This window comes from Odontesthes bonariensis, chromosome 12 (assembly GCF_027942865.1).
Source record: "Odontesthes bonariensis isolate fOdoBon6 chromosome 12, fOdoBon6.hap1, whole genome shotgun sequence".
NCBI classification, from domain to species: domain Eukaryota; kingdom Metazoa; phylum Chordata; class Actinopteri; order Atheriniformes; family Atherinopsidae; genus Odontesthes; species Odontesthes bonariensis.
Genome location: NC_134517.1, coordinates 5,468,943 through 5,489,217, shown reverse-complemented (window position 1 = coordinate 5,489,217; position 20,275 = coordinate 5,468,943). Strand labels below are relative to the sequence as shown.

Below are 20,275 nucleotides of genomic sequence, written 5' to 3'. Positions count from 1 at the left end.
TTAGATTCAAATAATATACAACCTTATATGGTAGTGAGAGAAATTACAAACATTTGTCAAAAGATGCTGTTTAAATGTAACTAAGATATCCAGTAAAATGGTGTCCATAACAGTGATGTTTGCTTTGTAAAAAGAACGTATTTTAGCCCTAACCATGATTTCTAACCCTGTCAAAGGAATGTAATTGCCTAAACCTAAAGGAAATGATAAAAGTGTTTTTGTAAAGTGTTATTGTACCACTGGTGCAAAGAGACACCGGCCCATATTAAGTATTAAAAGTCTGTATTTCTCAGACTTTGCTGCTTTGATTCCTCTAAAATCAGTTTTAGTCTTTAGTCCTAAATTTATGAAAATGTGAAATGTAATACAAACACATTGTAGTTGTACCTTAACTCTGGTTAAAGTGTATGCTGTAATTCTACTAAAAAATGGTTCATTCATCAGCTGTGTTTTCTCAGTGATATAATAAAAGCCTTTTAACTTATAAATGGGAATCGTCAGCTCTCTGACGCACACAAACACATTCACAATTGTGTTCCATTTACAGTAAAAGTTTTGAGTTGGTAAGTTATGTCATCTTTTTTCGAAAAAGGAAAGTTTAGTGAACTCACGTCGAATGTTCAACAATGTCGGACTTGGTGCTACTGTAACTCAGGCTAATAATGCAGGTTTCAAGTTTGAAGATTCAAGGTTCAAGACTAACGGATGTCACTTTGAATAGATTCACAGTCAGAGATTCAAGAAATCCTGCAGGTCATAATGTATGACCTTAAGGAAGAACACATTTAGTATTGATTATTTATTTATTCCATTCTGGGAACTTCATAAAAGAGACAGACTTAGGTATTTTATATTGAAAATTTGAGAATGCATAGGAAAGAAGTTTTATTAAACCAGACCTGTTTAGGGTAAACTCCATTTATAACCCAATGTCAGTTCCAGACCCTTTATATCTGCAAAGGGTAAAGTGGGCATATCAAGTCAAAGGGATGGAGGAACACTTTTTGCCAAACGTTATATTGATTAAGGTTCAAATCCATTTAAAGGATAAAGACCCTTTCAGATGCTATTTTGGAATTGCACAGAATGATACTGGGGTAAATTTCAAACAATGACCACTGCATTCAAAACACTTAAAAATATAGGTTCAGAGGTTAAAAGAGTCTTGTTCTCCCCTTTATTATGGCTCCCATTATCCACTTGTTTTTTGTGGCCACTACGACAGTCGCCATGACAAATTACTGGATACAGTGACAGCCAACAGTGCTAAACTCTCTATTGGATGTAAGAGTTCAGGTTCATAAATAATACATGAATCTGCAGAGCCATCCTCACATTTCACAAGAATGAAAGAGCCGCAGGCAGCTAGAAATCTGGGCTGTGTAGTCTGCGACTTTAAGCAAGGACTTCTCACACACACCAGAAGGGCTGAAAGCCATTTAGAAAAGTGTCTTGTCTGAATTGTTACACTTAAGAGTTATTCTGCTTTAGCACCATACAAAGGTTTTTTGCATCTCAACAGTTACTCTCACATGAAGCATTTTTAAAATTATGTAATTTTTTTAATGGGAATGCTTGACTCATATTACGTTTACTTTTTTTGAAACAGAGTAAATTTAAACTTTTTTTTTAATCTGTTGGTTTCATTTTAATGGACTACATAATTGTGTGCATTTAGTATTTGTGAGTGTTCATGGTCTGGTGATAGAGGTGTACTGCGGCTGCTCATGGAGCTCCATTTGAGTCGATCAAGGCCGGTAAGAAAGAGCCTTTAGAAGCTGTCCTTTGATTCTACTTCGCCCATGATCTGTAATACTCTGTTTAACAAGGTTTTCAAGGCATTACACAATGTTTTGTCCTCAGTGTAAATGATCTACTCTGTCTGTGTTCTCTTGGAAGACAATAACAAGAAGAGGGTAGTACATCTTAAGGCTCATTTATGCTCATTTTATGTAGGTTAATGAGTATTTCAAACGTCGTCAATCTTCACTGCACACCTTCTCCCATGCATGCTTTACGTTGGCATGGTTGTTTAGGCAATACATCCACCAGAGGGCACTGTAGAGTTCAGAGTTCACTTTCGAGTTCCGATGTCAGTTTAAGACGAAAGCAAACATGGCGATGGTGGAAGAGATCATGATAATGCACCTTCACAGAAAAAGACATAAAAAGAGGCAGCACAGTAGACGGCGGTGGTCAGCCTCTCCTCAAAAAGTTCCGCCATTTCTTTTTTTGTCTTCTTCTTGTTTGTGCATTTTGCTAGTTGCACGTGAACTATACTTCTCAACACCGCACCCACGATTTCCGGTGGTACTGCTCCGTTTGCTGCGTACGCATCCGCAAGGTCTCTGAAAATGTACCAAAATACGCACAAAATGAACGCAGAGGACAAACAGAAGGCTCCATCTGTATGCGTCTGCGTATTTAACGTTGAGCATAAATGAGCCCTTAAGCGAATTTCAAAACAGTAATACACATTGATAAATGTCTACTGAGCCTCTTGCATCAGATTTATGACTGTGATTCAAGCACCTACAAACATTTGTGAAAGAATGGCTTGCTCTCAGAGCTCAGTGAATTCCAGCGTGGTACCGTGATAGGATGCCACCTGTGCAACAAGTCCGGTCGTGAAATTTCCTCACTGCTAAATATTCCACAGTCAGCTGTCAGTGGTATTATAGCACAGTGGAAGTGATTTGGAATGACAACTCAGCCACAAAGTGGTCGGCCACGTAAAATGATGCTGAGGCGCATGAAGTTAATCGCTACAGACCTCCAAACTTCATGTGGCCTTCAGATTAGCTCAATTAGATTAGCCGAGCAGCTGCATCCAAGCTATACGTCACCAAGTGCAATGCAAAGCGTCGGATGCAGTGGTGTAAAGCATGCCGCCACTGGACTCTAGAGCAGTGGGGGAGCGTTCTCTGGAGTGATGAATCACGCTTCTCCATCTGGCAATCTGATGGAGGAATCTGGGTTTGGCGGTTGCCAGGACAACAGTACTTGTCTGACTGCATTGTGCCAAGAGTAAAGTTTGGGGGGTTTGTGGTGTGGGGTTGTTGTTCAGGAGCTGGACTTGCCCCCTTAGTTCCAGTGAAAGGAACTCTGAATGCTTCAGCATACCAAGAGATTTTGGACAATTTCATGCTCCCAACTTTGGGGAAACAGTTTGGGGATGGCCCCTTCCTGTTCCAACATGACTGTGCACCAGTGCACAAAGCAAGGTCCATAAAGACATGGATGAGCCAGTTTGGTGTGGAAGAACCGGACTGGCCTGCTCAGAGTCCTGACCTTCAACCCGATAGAACACTTTTGGGATGAATTAGAGCAGAGACTGTGAGCCAGGCCTTCTGTCCAACATCAGTGTCTGACCTCACAAATGTGCTTCTGGAAGAATGGTTAAAAATTCCCATAAACACACTCCTAAACCTTGGAAAAGGGAAAGCTTGAAAATGTGGAAAGCTTGCCCAGAAGAGTTGAAGCTGTTATAGCTGCAAAGGGTGGGCCGACCGACGTCATATTAACCCCTTTGGATTAAGCTCTGGATGTCACTTAAATTGTAGCACATACTTATTTTAAGCATTACTTATAACTAGGTGAAAACATCAGTATTAGGGTTGGTGACAGCTCTATCTGGCACTGAAAACTGAAGGTACAATCAAACTGACAGCAGATTATTGTTAATCTGCCATCAGGAACAATTCTCTGCTGTGATAGGAAGGATCTTCCCTCTTCAGATCAAGGCACTGTAACGCTGATCACAAGTTTTTCATCGCAGATACAGCTGGATGCGAAGAACAAGCCCGCTTTAATCCGGTGCCGTCTGTTTTCCAACTGTGAACCTCACAGATGGTTTCACTCATTGTACCTAAAGCAAATGGTCGAGATAGCTCTGGTAGGCTTAACTTTCACAAATTTATTACAAGGTAGAGTATATTAAGTACAAAAAACTGTACCAACTGGTAGAGCAGGACATTAAAGAGTTAAAGCAAATATTACTTATAATAGTAATATTAGGGTCATAGATGTAGAGCTTCACAGACCCAAAAAAATAATCCAGAATTGTTTTTGTAACAGAGTTTACTTTTGTGTTTCACTGCAGGTCTCCTTGAGAGCAGCATGCGCCTGAAGCCCCACGAGGCACAGAGCTACAGGAAGAAGGCTCTCTGGGTCTCCTGGATCTCCATCGTGGTCACGTTAATATTGGCTGTGGCAGCTTTCAGTAAGCATTTGAAACACATATTTCTAAGATTACGACATGTGTGTTTGGTGCCATAAAGTGACTTTGGTGGATAATTGTGCACCAGATGATGCATCATCTTCCAGTTGACAAAAAGGAAATATTGTCATCTAAGCTTCTGTAGTGGTAATGGTGCAACCATTCAAGAAGTTTTTTCAAACCTTTCTCATATGATAGGAATTATTTGAGGTCACTGTTACAACTATGGATTTGACAAACCAAACACTTACTAAACATTCCAGGAAAACTGTCAAGTTGTATATCAGCAGGTTTAAATTTGGTGTTAGAGTCAAGGTGTTTGGGCCAGATATGCTCTTGAAAAAACATTTTTTTGCACAAAAGATTTTTTAAACAGATTGTGTTTGTAGTATACAAGTATACATGTTGAAAAGGAGAAATGCTATTGCCTTTGTTGTGTTGCATCTCCTGTTCTCTAAACAAGTGTTTAGAAAGTGGCAGCACCAGTTAATATAGTTTTGAAAGCATAATGTTTTGTAGTTCTTGCTTCATAGACAGTTTGAAATTTAACAGTTCAGGGCCTCCTTTCTCGTATTTTTCATTTCATGATGAACTATTTGTTTTTGGCGGGTGTGGACTGCACACACATCCGTTTTGCAGCTACTCTTTTACCACTTACTCATGCTGTTGGAATATGTGCAAAGTGTGCTTTTTGATTTGCTTAAAAAATAAGGAAAAACATTTAAAAGATGTCTGGATGGTGGCATATGTGTTTCCAAAACTTGTGAATATTATTTTGTGTTCATTGCCTTCACAGATGTGCAGTTTACCTATGACATGTGTGCAAATTCTAGCACATGTAATCCAAGCTGGTGGCTTTTGAACTGTGATGATAACAACACACGTGCTCCCTCAGAGAATACACTATCTCATTTTCAAATAGAATTTCAAGTTATAATTTGTCACACCTCAGTAAAAAAAGTTTAATTTCCTTATTGCGCAACTTTTCCTGTCCTTTGTTTCCCAGCTTCTCTCAAATCTGTTTGTACCATCGACCTAGAATACCATGTAAAAATCATTAATTTAAATAGTAGGTTTCAGTGGTTTGCCAATGAATGAATTATTTGTAAATCTAGAAATATTCCAAGAAAATTTCACTTTTTTGGAATTGTGGTTTTGTTCACGAGTGTGTGATGACAGAGCATGTGCTTTGCTCCCACATTGACAAGATGAAGGTCAGCTGCTGGGAAAACTGGATGAATGAATCACAGCAATTCATCTGGTAGGCTGAGCTGTGCTGGAGGTCACTCATGGAGTGCGCCTGCAGTTTAATTAATTTGTTCAGAAGCTGTGGTTTGGCTCCTGACATGTAGTAAAACAAAATCATTATTTATTTATCCAATAATCAGTGTTCTGTCAGCTGTGTGTTAAAATGACTGAAAACTAGTTTAGCAATATGTTGAACTACATCAGAAAATAAAACATTAGAAAGAATTGCTCAAACTTCTTGTCCAGAATGTGTCAGAAATCAGCAATAAACCACATGTTTTCCCTTTCCTGTTGAAGCTTTAATCACATGTGACTCATGTGCAAAGACAAACTCTCACACTGAACTTCACATGCGCTGGCTGAGACTATTCCTGTCAGCTGTGTTCCAGTAGTTTCAGCTAATTCACAAACCTCCAGACTATCTCATATTTCAGCATGTATTAGATTATTATGTGTACACTTTATTTCTTGAAAGTAAAGTGTGTTATTCGGTTTAAAAATAATAAATGATCTATTTCTTTTTGTCAGTACCATTTTTAGAACTTCTGTCAGCGATATCGTCTGATCAGAGAAATGTCTACGACTGCTTAATATTCATGCCTTCATTGTGTTTACTAACTGCATCTCAATTTCTCAGTTTTCTCAGAACAGAATTCCTTTTTGCTTTAAGGGGTTTTCAGGCCAAATATACTTCAGTGTACCTCAGTGATCATATGGATATTGTGACAGAACAGTTACTACACATTTAGTTGTCTTATGATACAGGATGTTGGACAGTCATAGTGTAGAAAAGGATGTTGCTTTGTCATGCTGGCTAAGCTTAATGCAGCAACATCTTTAAAAACCTTTTGTTTTAGCTGTGATGTGCTGATGAAGCACAAGCCTGTTTTTTTTTTTAACAATGCAGGTTTACTTGTAGTACTGAAACAAAGAGCTGATAAGAGTTTGTGTAGAATTGATAAACTACCTCCCAAACAGGAGGAAATTAAACTAATGAATGTCACACATAAACCAAATAATCATTCAAGATAATTTAGTAAAAAAAATCTACAATAAATATATTTATGGTTATATTTCTTAATTTGCAAACATTTCCTGAAAAGAAATCTGAACACTGGGTGAAGACTTTTTTGTAAAAAAATTTTGACACATAAAAGGGTATATTCAGGATAACTTTTCTTCGCTCCCTATGTCAGTAAATGTCAGCAGCCTGAGAGAGATTATTTTTGGCATCTTTTTAGGGTTATGAATGATATTTAACAAACCCCACAGTGAAACCTGTCAGAATGTAGACAGAAAACAGGGGAAGTTTCATGTTTGTAAGTACAACAGAAATGGAGATATCTGTATGAGAAGTCCTTCTCTTAATATGCAAACTACTATTGATGGGCTATAATAATTTAAAAAATGGGAAAAAGGTATCACAGCCTCTAAGTTGATCAATTTGACATGAATGTTAGTATGAATTAATGCGAGTCTCAATGAATAGCTTTTAGTTAGCTTTTAGCTTTCAGTTTCAACCTGAATTTCAGCTGTTGACTTTGCTTTTTGGTCTTGCAATATGAAACCAGGGAATTGTGTGTTTTCTTGTGTGTTTGTGAATACAGTAGACAGAATAACACAGTGACCCCTCCTCAAAAAAGGAATCATTCACACTGAGGCAGACATATTGAGTGTAGACGAGCCCAGCTCAACCTGTCTTAAAGCAGCTCCAACAGGATGAGACGGGGCACTGGGTTAGGAAATTAAAATTAAAAAATGAATGCAGCGCTTCATCTTGTTTTGCTGCACAGACAGAAGGGCTGTGCATTTGAAGCAGGAGGAGAGAGAGAGGGATAAGAAGGAGAGAAGCTTTAAAAGGTACCATTGCACCAGGGGACGTACCAGGACAGGGCAGGATGAGTCCTGGCAGGCAGTGGCAGGGCTTTAGTGGCTGCGATAGCTCAACTTTAAAGACATTCTGTTTCCTCCTGCTTGTGCCCTAGTTTCTCTCTGCCTTTGAGTCTTTCCATCCTTTATATTTTATCTTTTACATCTTGTCTGCTTATTTCCCTATTCTCTACTGTCTTTACATGTTTTATTTATTGTTTTACCACCACATCTCTCCTTCTTTACCTCCTTTAGTTATTACTCTGTTCTAATATATGCCTTGTTGGCAAAGCTAAAAGAGGATTTCATGGAGCCGTTTTGGGGTCATAATGTTTGTTAATTTGAAAACAAATGTTTGAAATTGAAGTTCTCAGTTATATGCTCAAAACACCTTATTTCTCATGTTTACACACAACAAACGCATAACAGGCAGCGGCAAATTATAGCACTACTCGCCGAGACCAGTGATGGGAAGTTCGGCTCGGCTTTGACTCGGCTCCCAAAGAAGAGTCGGCTCTTTCGACTCCCGAACGGCTCTTTATTTAGGATCTTTTGTAGCCTATATTTTACCTTAACTTTGCAAAAAAAAATCATGGTTTATGTGTTGAAAACCCTTTTGCTTTCAGTGTTTTTATGAGAGACCTTATAATTGCCTAATTCTTTGCATTTATTCTGTGACAAAACCACTCTTACATTTGTTTATTTCAATTAAACTTTTTTATTGCACAAATTAACAATAAACTTCAAACAAATCCACAGAACAGAACCAATCTCAAGCTAACATTAATAATGTCCTCAATTAAACTTTGGACAAATGAACAAAAAAATTTCAAACACGATTTCACCTCTCCGTGAGTATCTGCCCTGTTTTGGAGAATATTCTCTCAGAAGGAACTGATGTGGCAACAATATCGTTAATTCTCACGTGAATGCTGCATGCTGGTCGCCATGCTGGCCAATCATAACAAAGCTCTGTCGTAACCAGAGTTGTTGCTGTTCCCACATTTTCTGAAGGAAATGTGACAGAGGGATCCCTTCAGATAGTATTCGGCCTCTTGAACTTTTCAACCTTTTGCCACATTTCAGGCTTCAAACATAAAGATATAAAATTTTGATTTTTTGTGAAGAATCAACAACAAGTGGGACATAATCGTGAAGTGGAATGAAATTTATTGCATGTGTCAAACTTTTTTAACAAATAAAAAACTGAAAAGTGGGGCGTGCAATATTATTTGGCCCCTTTACTTTCAGTGCAGCAAACTCACTCCAGAAGTTCAGTTGGATGGAGAGCGTTTGTGAACAGCAGTCTTCAGCTCTTTCCACAGATTCTCGATTGGATTCAGTTCTGGACTTTGATTTGTGTACGACTGATTGTTGTCCTATGGACAGACTCTCCCACCTCAGCTGTAGATCTCTGCAGTTCATCCAGAGTGATCATGGGCCTCTTGGCTGCATCTCTGATCAGTCTGCTCCTTGTTCGAGATGATAGTTTAGAGGGACAGCCGGGTCTTGGTAGATTTGCAGTGGTCTGATACTCCTTCCATTTCAATATGATTGCTTGCACAGTGCTCCTTGGGATGTTTAAAGCTTGGGAAATCTTTTTGTATCCAAATATGGCTTTAAACTTCTCCACAACAGTATCTCGGACCTGCCTGGTGTGTTCCTTGGTCTTCATGATGCTCTCTGCGCTTTGAACAGAACCCTGAGACTATCACAGAACAGGTGCATTTATACGGAGACCTGATTACACACAGGTGGATTCTATTTATCATCATCAGTCATTTGGATCCTCACTGAACTTCTGGAGTGAGTTTGCTGCACTGAAAGTAAAGGGGCCGAATAATATTGCACGCCCCACTTTTCAGTTTTTTATTTGTTAAAAAAGTTTGACACATCCAATAAATTTCATTCCACTTCACGATTGTATCCCACTTGTTGTTGATTCTTCTAAAAAGATTAAAATTTTATATCTTTATGTTTGAAGCCTGAAATGTGGCAAAAGGTTTAAAAGTTCAAGGGGGCCGAATACTTTCGCAAGCCACTGTAGCTGTCACTCGTGATCCTGCATCCCTGTCATCTGAGGCCTCGCCCCTCACGCTAGAACAGTGCCAAAAGTTTGAAACTGAAAAAAAAAGGAATGTGAAATTGTAAAAAGCATCCAAATCTGAAATTGTTAAAAGCATCCAAATCTGAAAATGTAAAATCTGAATTCTTTTTAAAATTGAAAATATGTATAAAAGCAAAAAATGTGGTATTTCTATTTTTTAGCAACCTAAGCCTCACACACTCCTGGCCACATTTTACTTCCCCCAACTTGTAGCAGCACACCACATAACCGCATTTCTTATCAATCTTCACTTTCTTTCCTCTTTGTACACTTCGATACCTATCTGCCTTTTTTCTACCTTTTCTTTTGTTAATTATTATGTATTTTTATTTATTTTTTGTCCTTGAAGGGGTGAGAAGAGATTATTTTTTTCATATGGTTACCTTTGTATGAATGAATGCCTGTTAATTCAAAATGTGTGAGGTTGTATGTATTTTTGTATTTGAAAAATTCTCAAATAAATTATTTAAAAGTGAAAATTTAAAATAAAAAATGTATTTGAAAAAATTGATAAAACTTTAATCTGAAATAATATTTGCTTCACTTCTTTTTATTTTGATAAAAAAAAATGTATTTTCAAATTTCGAGTTCAAAACCGAACTTTAAGTTTCAAAACATTTTTTTTCAATTTCAAATATTTATTTCAAATGAACCAACATTATCACCCTGAAAGGGGTTCATATAATTTTATTCGATTCAAGCCTTTAAAAAAAGTTAGTCTAGTTGGACCTTATGTTCTATGTCTAAAAACCCTTTTTAGGTTAATCTCTTTCTTTTCCTGTTTCATCTCCTCCATCTTCCTTTTTTCTGTCTCTGCTGTTCTGTGACCTTTAGCAGTATTTTAACATCATCGAGGGGATGAGGGCTTTATTCTCCTCTCCTCCACTTTCACTTGTATTGACTCTTAGATGCTTTAGTCATAAATGGCTGCTCTATGTTTGCTTGCAACCTTTCTCAATGAGCTGTCTTTTGTGGCTGCTATTTCACCTGTGAAAGTGGTGAAAAAAATGTAAGGCTTATCAGTCACATGAGGCTCAGGAAGTAAGCAGAGAAAAGACAAATATGTACTGTAAAAACAGACATCAATAGATTGTTCATTTGTGCATCTGCTGTTGGTGCTACACACAGCTTTGAAGACCCACATCAGTTTTTTTTTCTTGCTGTTGACAGCCGGTGGGATGACATTTGAATAGACAGTATCAGTGGTTAGAGTCGGTCGTCCAATAATCGGAAGGTCGGCGGTTCGATTCCCACTCTCGCCACTCAAAAAGATTGGTGAAACTGACAGCTGGAGGGGTGTCAGTACCAGTGTTGGGAGTAATGGCGTTTAAGTATAACGGAGTTACTAACGGCGTTATTTTTCCAGTAACGGAGTAATCTAATTAATTACTTTTCCCATCGTTACAACGCCGTTATCGTTACTGAGAATATAAAGTGGCGTGTTACTACAATTTGGTTGTAGGCTTTAGGCTACACATCAGCTGTATGCTGCCTGGAGAGAGCAGGGGTGGGGATGATGACACCATTGCAAATGCGATGATGATTGGCTGTGTGGGCGGATGCCCTGCTCACGCTATCTCACTGCACGCGCTGACTACTACTACTAAACACACATTAGACAGCGACAATGGCGACGAGCCAGGAAAGTTCAAAGGTAGCGTTCTCTAACTGGAAGTACTGGCGCTACTTCTCACTCGTGGAGATAAAAGGCAAGAATGTGTATGTAACATGCACGCTATGCCCAGGGAAAAAAACTTTATCCACGTCTGCCTCAAGTAACTCAAATCTAATGAAGCACCTCACATCAACCCATGCGAATATGACACTTGTTGCTTCTGCAGCTGCTAACCCAACCCCAAGCCCAAATGCAGCTAGCGTGAGCCCCAGCGAAGGAGACGGAGCCACTCGAAAACAAACAACACTCGATTTTTCGAGTCAGAAACAGGTGACCACCATCACCATTTTATATTCAATATTTATGTTTTTATTTCTATGCATCATATGGCAGGCTGCAATCTATTGAGTTCAAATAAATACCGAATGTTCTAAATTACTGTATATAGTGTTTTTATTCTTCAATCAGTTAAAGGAGACATATTTTACCTATTTAAACCATTTAGAATTGGTCTATGTGCTATACAAAACATGTTCATGAAGTTCTTTGCACAAAATCACTCTCACATAAAGAGATTTCACCAGCTCTATTCTTGCCAGTTTCAGTCTCTCCCAAATTGAGCCGTTTAAAGGGCTCTGTCACTTTTATGCAAATAAGCTGTTGCTGGCCACGCCCCGCCCCGCTCATGAGAAGCCTCTGGCTGCATGTACTGTTTACCCTTTTGTTTTGAGGGTCCAAAAGGTACATATATGTACTCAAGTGGTAAAAGGTACATATATGTACCTTTTTTTCTACATGCTGGGGTACAATAGACAGTCTGTGTTAGGCTACTTCAGTATAAGGGTACAAAACTATCCTTCAGAGGGTACTGCCCCAGTGACAAGCCATCATACCCCTAAATGTACAATTCTGTACTTTATTTTCTGAGAGTGTATATTTAAACTATTTTTTTTTAATTCTTAGATTGTTTTTAAAGTGTTTATAATTGTATAAACATTTTTATTGCTTTATTATGTCTTGCTACTGGATGCTTGAATTTCCTTCGGGATCAATAAAGTATCTATCTATCTATCTATCTATCTATCTATTCCCTATGAATTATGGGTTCATTTGTTTTCAGTGCAGAGCTTCTGCAGTCTCCAGCCTGACTCACCTGTGGTGCGTTTCTGGAGACTGCAGGTGTCCAGCAGCAGAAGTCTCTGCCGGTGATATCTCCCGGTGCTTTTCACAGCCACGAACAGGGCTGCTCCTCTCCCGGGCCAGCCACCTGAAATAAGTTGAGAAAACATCCGCGCTCCCTGCAGCCGGCAGCTCCTTCAGTGAGGACGAGCCTCTCCCGGCCACCAGCAGACAGGTGACCGCGGCGGCAGCAGCGCGAGGTCCCGCTGTTGAGAAAACATGTGGAAGCCTGCCGGGGGACCAAGGCTCGCCTTCAGCTCAGCGGGACCTCGCGCTGCTGCCGCCGCAGTCACCTGTCTGCTGGTGGCCGGGAGAGGCTCGAGCCGGGAGAGGCTCGAGCCGTGAGCGCGGAGGAGCGCTCCCCCCTTGGCCCCGGTGGAACAGCTCACACAGGCTGACCTGTTCGTGGCTGTGAAAACCACCGAGGGGATATCACCGGCAGAGACTGGAGCTGCTGCTGCTGCTGGACACCTGCAGTCTCCAGAAACGCACCACAGGTGCAGCCAACAACACTTCATGTGTGATTTTCCTTTCGTAGCCATGTATGCTCGATGCTCGATACACGATGGCGGATCTTCAACTAATGTAGAGGATGGGGAGTGGGTGGGGACTCGACAGGTATATGCAAACGTCACAATAGGGGAGCCATCCAAATGGCTTACAGCAGCATTTTTTTCTTGACACCAAAGTCTTTCTACTGACCTACAGAAAATGGATGGATGGGTTTTTTTTAAAGTGTTTAAAGGAACAGTAGAGACCCAAATATGAACACAAAGACCTGCAAAAAGTGAGTTTTGCATAATATGGCCCCTTTAATATAAACACATTTGATGTTAAAGATGTTATAGAACGTAACAGCGTTATAGAACATAAAAAATAACGCCGCAGTTACTTTGCTGAGTAACTAATTGTCAGGGTGTGGTGTAGGGAGGACACGGATGCGGACTTACAAAGAAAAGGGTGATTTATTGGACAAAAAACAAAGTACGAACAAAAGGCGCGGCAAAGCCGGATTCTAAAAACGTTGCTATAAACAAAACAAAACAAAAGAACATGGCATGGAATAAATACTTAACTTTGACAAAAACGTGGCAATCATGGGAATCGTGGCATGGGTTACAAACTGACATCAGATAAGGAACCAACAAACAGACAGGGGAGACCGGAAACTAAATAGGGAGTGAGAGTGATTGGGGAGTGAGTGCAGCTGAGGACAATGGACAGGTGAGGGGAATAAACTAATTACCTGGGTGAGGGAAGTGAAGGGAAAACTAAGGCAAAACTAAACATGGACTGAAAACAAAACATAACCTAAACATGAAAACCGAAAACCGTGAGTCCATGGGTGTGACACTAATTACTTTTACAATGTGGTAACTGAGTTACTAACTACTACTAAACTACTTTTTGGGAGCAGTAACTAGTAACACTAACTTATTACTTTTTAAAAGTAACTTGACCAACACTGGTCAGCACCTTGTCGAGTCCGAGGTGCCCTTGAGCAAGGCATCGTACCCCCATGCTCCCCGGCGCTGTGAATGGCTGCCCACCGCTCCAGTGTATGTCATCTGTCTGAGTGTGTGACCCTGTGCATGAGTGTGTCAACAGGTGCCAACCTGGATGGGTTAAAAAATGGAGGACAAATTTTGTGTGTATGCATGACCAATAAATCTGATCTTAATCTTAAAATCTTAATACATTAGAAGAATTTAATGTTTATTTCAAATTGTTTCCACAGGATAACTTACAGCCCTAAATCACTGAAGCAGTGTTTAAAATAAAACAAAGCATACAGACACAACTAGTTATTTAATCCCTACATCAGAAACTGAACATTGTGAAACCTTTGGCAAGAAACAAGGTGGAGAGGCAACGCATTGAAAACAGTCCTCCAGGACTGAAATACTTGGTCCAACAGGTGTGAAATATCTGTGGTGTTGTCTGAACTAACTATGCACATTGATTCATAACAATTGTTTAATTGGTGACCAAAATTCTGATCATGTTCACTCTATTATCATGTTGATGATCACTCTATGATCTCTGCACATTCACAAAATTATGTAGATGCCAATTTTTTCTATTTTACTCTCCTTGCTGCTGTAACATTTTGAATTTCCCCACTGTGGGACTAATAAAGGACTATCTTATCTTATCTTATCTTATGTTCACTCTGTTACCATTCATGTTGGTTGATCCTACCATAAAGAACCACAGTTGTACAGTTGCATTTAAGTTGGGAAAGTAACATTCAAACATAAGAGGTTAGTCAAAATGCATGTGTAGATTGACTAATGTATAAAGTAAATGTTCATACAAGATTTAAAGAAGAGCTACTGTATAACAGTAAGCAGATAATGAATAGTTGATTCTAATTGAAACACAAAGAGGATTGATTTGATTTATTCTTTTTGAATCACAATTTTGACTTTTTCTGTGAAAAGCAGATACAGTGGAAAAAAATACAGACCATGTTATATTTTAGTTTTGTTTCTTTGCATTGGTGTACACTGTGGGTCTGCAATTATCTATATAAAGAATTCCTCATCATTCCAAAAAATCTTTTTAGTGTTTATTTTTGTATAAGTCATCATTCAAGGTTTGTGAGACATTTTTTTACTTCATGTAAATTATATCTGCATTGGGTTTATGGGATGCATTTATGTTTTTCTTGGCTAAGCAGCCACACAAATAACTGTTCCATATTCAAAGATGGGAAGAGACTGCACACCAGCAGCAATGATTTTCAGATTACCTTACAGGACTTCTTGGAGCAGGCTGTAGGCCTGCTCTCTAATATGCTGCCACATGATCCATCAGTGTCGTTGCCAGAAACGGTTGTTGTTTGTACAAGTAGAAGATTGTGCGAGGAGGGACAGGAGACGTAGGAATAGTTTGATGAATAAAGCTGAGACCAAGATAGACAAGAAGGAACAAAAAGATAGAAATGATAGAAAATTGAAAGTAGTGTCAAAGAGATCACAAATTGAGTAAAAAGAAGTATAGCACTGAAGCTAAGGGAGTACAAAAGAAGAAGAAAAAGTGAAAACTAATGAATGTGTAAAAGATAAAGCTTGAGAAAGTAAGTGAGACAACAGAGACAGAAATTCTGCTTTTTAGCTTGTCTCTCAGTTTTATATTTATCCTCTCCTCCTCTGTTTCTGCATCATGTTTATCCCTTTGCTCTTTCCACCATTGCAGTGGAGCTGTAAAAACTAATTTAACCCAGATACATAAAATAAAATCCCAAACACAGTTAAAAATAAACCATGATATATTTTTGTAGATATCTATGTATGCCACAGTTTTTTAGCTGTAGACAGGAGTTGACAAGCAGTGTGTATAACAAGTAGCTGCGTGATACAGCTTTCACACAAAAATTCTATTTTTGACACGCAGTGAGACGGCACAATCAAAGGCTTGTTTGACGCTTGGTCCCTGCCGTCACAGGTTAGACTCTAGTTGTCATTCAGTCCTTGTTCAGTGAGTGAAACTCCATGTACATACATGCTAAATCAAGAGAAGTACTAGATTTTGACTGATATTTGAGTATTTAAGATTTGTTTAAAAGAATACTTTGTTTTACTGTCTTTGCCCAGCTGATGTCTTTTTTCATTTGGGTTCCTGCTTTGTTTGTCCTCTTGCAAAGATCCCGACCCACATGATTGATGGTTTTGCACTTTTATATGCATCTCCATGTCATAATATTTACACCAAGAGGTGCAGCAATACACCAAGAGAGGCAATGGAGGTCCCTGTTAGCATGTAAACAGTGCAAGCTTCAAAGATTTTTAGATGATAAGCTCTGCAGGCATGCCATGAATTTCACATGCATGTTATAGCTCACACACACTCCAGCTTGGCCAATAAATCTGAATATAAATATCAACTTTGTTTTCATGGAAACTCCACCGGGAATCTTCAAGCTAGTTGAACTTGTGGTGTGAAGGAAGAATTTAGCTCCTATTAGCCTAATTTGCTCTTTGCTTAAGTTTAATTGCTGTTTTAATCATTGCTTTATATCTGGTCATTAATATTTGCAGTAGGTAGCCGAGCTAAAGATAAAAGCTACTCGGAGTGGGGCCACCAGAAAAGCTAATTTTTCCAGTCTAAAAAAATTTAAAACCTAAATAATTTTCATAGCATTTTGAGCGAATGCTATTTTATAGATATTGACAACAAAAATCTTGGTCCAAGTATAGCAGTCCATATTGCTAAAGGGTGTTGCAACCCAGTTTGATGCAGAGGTTACGTGGTGTAAATATCTAGCTATTTTTTAGGTTTGAGTTGTTTTAGATGGTGAAAATATTTCTCTCTAGCTTTAGGTTATTGGTCAGGAAAGCTTCTGATTTTCCAAACTGAGGGCCAATAAAACAAACTGACAACTTGTAAGTACTTCATACAACCCCACTTAGAAAAAAAACACAAAAACTGAAGAGATGATGAAAAAAAAAAAACAAGCAAACATCCCTTTAAGGAACACTTATCAGCAGTTTCTTTTACAAGACCAGCACCAGCACTGAAGCTTGAATGAGCTCCAGTGTTATCCGAAAAGTATTCAAAAAACATCAGTAAGCAGCACTTTTGATTTCATCTTACCTATACTGGTGCCATATACTTGCAATACTTGTTATAAATGTGTAGCTGAAAATAGTTTATAACAATAGCCTTACAATATTTACACTGGTTTGTGAACATGTGCAAATACTTCACGCTTTTTTTAAATAAACAATTTTGAAGCTTATTGAACCTTATATTTTCAGGAGAAACAAGCGAGATTTGAAGTCATGTACACTGAGGGGCCCAATGATCCAAGGTTTAGTCCTTTGATGGGATTTATTGAACCCAACAGCTACATTATAATGAAGAAGGAACATATTTTCCTTTGTCAGATGTCTGTAACTGACAGGTGCCAGAACAATCATTCCTTGTGTTACAACTTTTAGTGCTGTATTTAGATGCTGCAGCATTATCCATCATTAGCATTTAGTTGCGGTCATTAGAATTGCCTTTCTTCTCATTTTCAGTTTTCATTATCTCTTTCCCTAGATCTAATAGAGTTACATAGCAGTGCAAAAACAAGTGGTGACTCACAGAAGGCAGAGTATACATAACATAGATGTTTGCATTCAATTGCGCAGCTACTTTCTGTTTTTTTTTTCTTTTTATATCTGCAGGTCGTTAATCATATCTGGGCAGTCGCTGCAGAAACACAGTCGTACCGATAGATCTTCAATCTCCTCCTTCCCATGCTCCAGTTCTGCTTCTCTCTGTGTTTACTCCCCAAGTCCCTCATGCCCACCTACTTTCCCTCCCTGCTTCCTTTTCACCCAGACCTTCTCTGTCTTCCGTGCGGCATGTTCTACCTCCTGTCCTTTCTCCCTCCATCCCTCAAACTCAACCCTACCATCTGTCTGTCAGAGTAGAAAACACAAGCATTTATTCATTATACCTTGGTTTTCACTTTATTCAATATTGCTGGATGCTATTCATGATAAATACCATGTTTCCAACAGGGACAAAGTGCTATGCTACATAGTAGCAGCTTTAAAAGTCCAAATAATTTACTGCATCTTGTTGCAAATAATTCAAAATAATTGTATTTATTTAGCCTATCGGTGTTTTGACCCCTCTGAAGTAAGCAAAAATCAGTAAATTTATTTATGAATGAATGACATGGATCTAGTAAGTAATGAAGGACAAATGTTAAGCTGTCTCTGGGACCTCAGAGCTCTACGATTATAGCTGTCATGTGAACTAAAAAAGAGCAGTCATGGAGAAAAGGGAGTGGAGCTGCAGCACTTCCAGATAAGTTATGTAAATGTGTATCTGGATTTCAGCTATTGGCTGTATTTTAAACTTAGCACTAATGTTGCTTCAGTCAGGTAGCTGGCTCCCAAACCCCAGCTGGTTGAGGCAGATGGCCATCCTTCATGAGTCTTGTTCTGCCAGAGGTTTCTTTCTGTTAAAAGGGATTTTTTTAATGTTTATGTTTATGCATGTAGCAGACGCTTTTGTCCAAAGCGACTTACAAATGAGAATATAAAAATGCAGCTAACATCAAAGCTAACAATAAACTACACAGAAAGAAAACCACTTTTCAGGCTCTGTCAGAGGTGACTGTGGTGACAGTGTAGAGATAGAGTGCAGGCATAGAGGGAAGTACAGAGTCAGTGCTAGGAGAGGAGATGCTCTCTAAATAGCTGGGTCTTCAAGAGTTTATTGAAGATGTTCTGGTAGCGCTCCACCATCGTGGAACGACACATGAAAAGAGTCTGGATTGTCTTGAGCGTGGTGTAGGCACTGTGACCGAGTTGTGACATAAGCCTTTGTAAGAACATTCAAGTAGATGGGAGCCGCTCCATTAAGCACTTTGCGGGCTAACACAAAGTATCTTTGACATGCCTTGAGATGACATTTGTTGTAATTTGGTACTATATAAATAAAATTTAATTGAATCGAATTGGCATTGGTTTAGTTACAGGAAGGACAAATGTAACCATTTTAAATGTCCATATATATGGCTATTCCATGATATGTACTGTATGTCGGCTAACTGCATAATGTTTTTTTTTTCTTTTTCTTTTGCGTTTATTTCTGTTTGGCAAATTAGTTTTGATGCCAAAATCTATATAGCATAGAATTAACACAAACAAATTATTTATTCAGCACATCTGAGACAGCAATCTAATAAAACCTTAAAGTGAAATGAGAATATGCAGTAAGTAATTTAACTTTGCACTCATCATTTTGCTCGGGAACAAAACATTTCTACATTTTACTACCTACTTTACCTGTGACATATAAGAAAATGCTTTTTATCTCATGATTAACCACTATAAGCACAAAACAACTGGCAGGAAATTTTAAGACAAGACGCAGAGCGAAGTTTAATCTCAGTTGGGTACATTATTGCTGACAGTCAGTCACTATGATACCTGTCAAGGAAGTTATCTACATAAACAGAAGTGGAAATAAATGTGACAGATGCATGGCATCTGCGGAGGTAACCATCGTCACGGGGGAATCTTCGCATTGCGAAATACTGAGCAAACACATCAGTAGCTAAATTTGTGCAAGTAAGGTGAATTTTTGCTTTGTGTTTGGTCTAAATGCACCATAACATCCTACTTTGTTGTCAGCTAAACTGCCAAAGCATGCCCTATCAGTGATCTTGGCTTCATATTTTGCTTGTACAGGGTTCATGGCAGGAATTTTCAAACAAATATTGAACAATATATGCATGAAATACAGAAAAAGAAAATCAAAGTGTGAAACTGGTGGCAATCTTTGGACTTGTAAGGATCATAATTACTTGTATAGAGCAGAGGCAGTGCAAAGAACATGCTTACACTGAACACCAGCACACAAGCAAGCAAGGTCTGTGTTAATGTCTTGATTGTCACACCGCAGTGAGGTCAAGTGGGTTTTTTGTCAAGGTCATGTCTTGTCATTTCCTGTTTTATTTTATTTTATTTTTAAAAAAAAAAAATTTGGGGGGGCTTTTTATGCCTTTAATGATTGGACAGTTGGAGAGAGACAGGAAGCAGGGGGCAGAGATAAGAGGGGAGACATGCAGCTTAGGGCTGCTCGGTGCGGGACTCGAACCGGGGCCAGCTGCAGCAAGGACTATAGCCTCTGTACATGGGGCGGCTGCTTAACCCACTACGCCACAGACTGCCCCGTGTTTTATTTTGAAATACTAACTCTTCCTCTCGTTTCAGGTCACTTGCCCTTCCTCTCGTGTTCCAGTCTAATTGTTGTGTGAATGATTCCACCTGTTCCCTATTAACCCTGTGTGCATAAGAGTCTGCGTCCCCCCTTGTCTTGTGCCAGTGTGTTGTATTTGTTGGTCAAACATGCTTCACTCTCGCCTTTCCAAGCCATAGTCAAAGTTCCCAGTTACCATTTTGGTTGTATCCTCGCTAAGAGAGTTTTTTGTTCTGATTAACTTTAATAATATAGTTGCTAAAGTCAAGTTTAAGTTTAATAGCCTTCTTGTTTTTTCCTCCCAGTGGAGTGATTTTTTTTGTTTGAT

At 38.9% G+C, this 20,275-nt stretch overlaps 1 protein-coding gene across 1 annotated transcript in view; it reads left to right on the top strand.

The window, feature by feature from the left end:
• Nucleotides 1–20,275, top strand: part of tmem163a (transmembrane protein 163a) — a 97,752-nt gene that overhangs the window by 4,718 nt on the left and 72,759 nt on the right. The window contains exon 2 of the mRNA XM_075478960.1: nucleotides 4,103–4,222. Within this exon, the coding sequence (XP_075335075.1) occupies nucleotides 4,103–4,222 (120 nt within the window). The remainder of the gene's footprint in view (nucleotides 1–4,102; nucleotides 4,223–20,275) is intronic.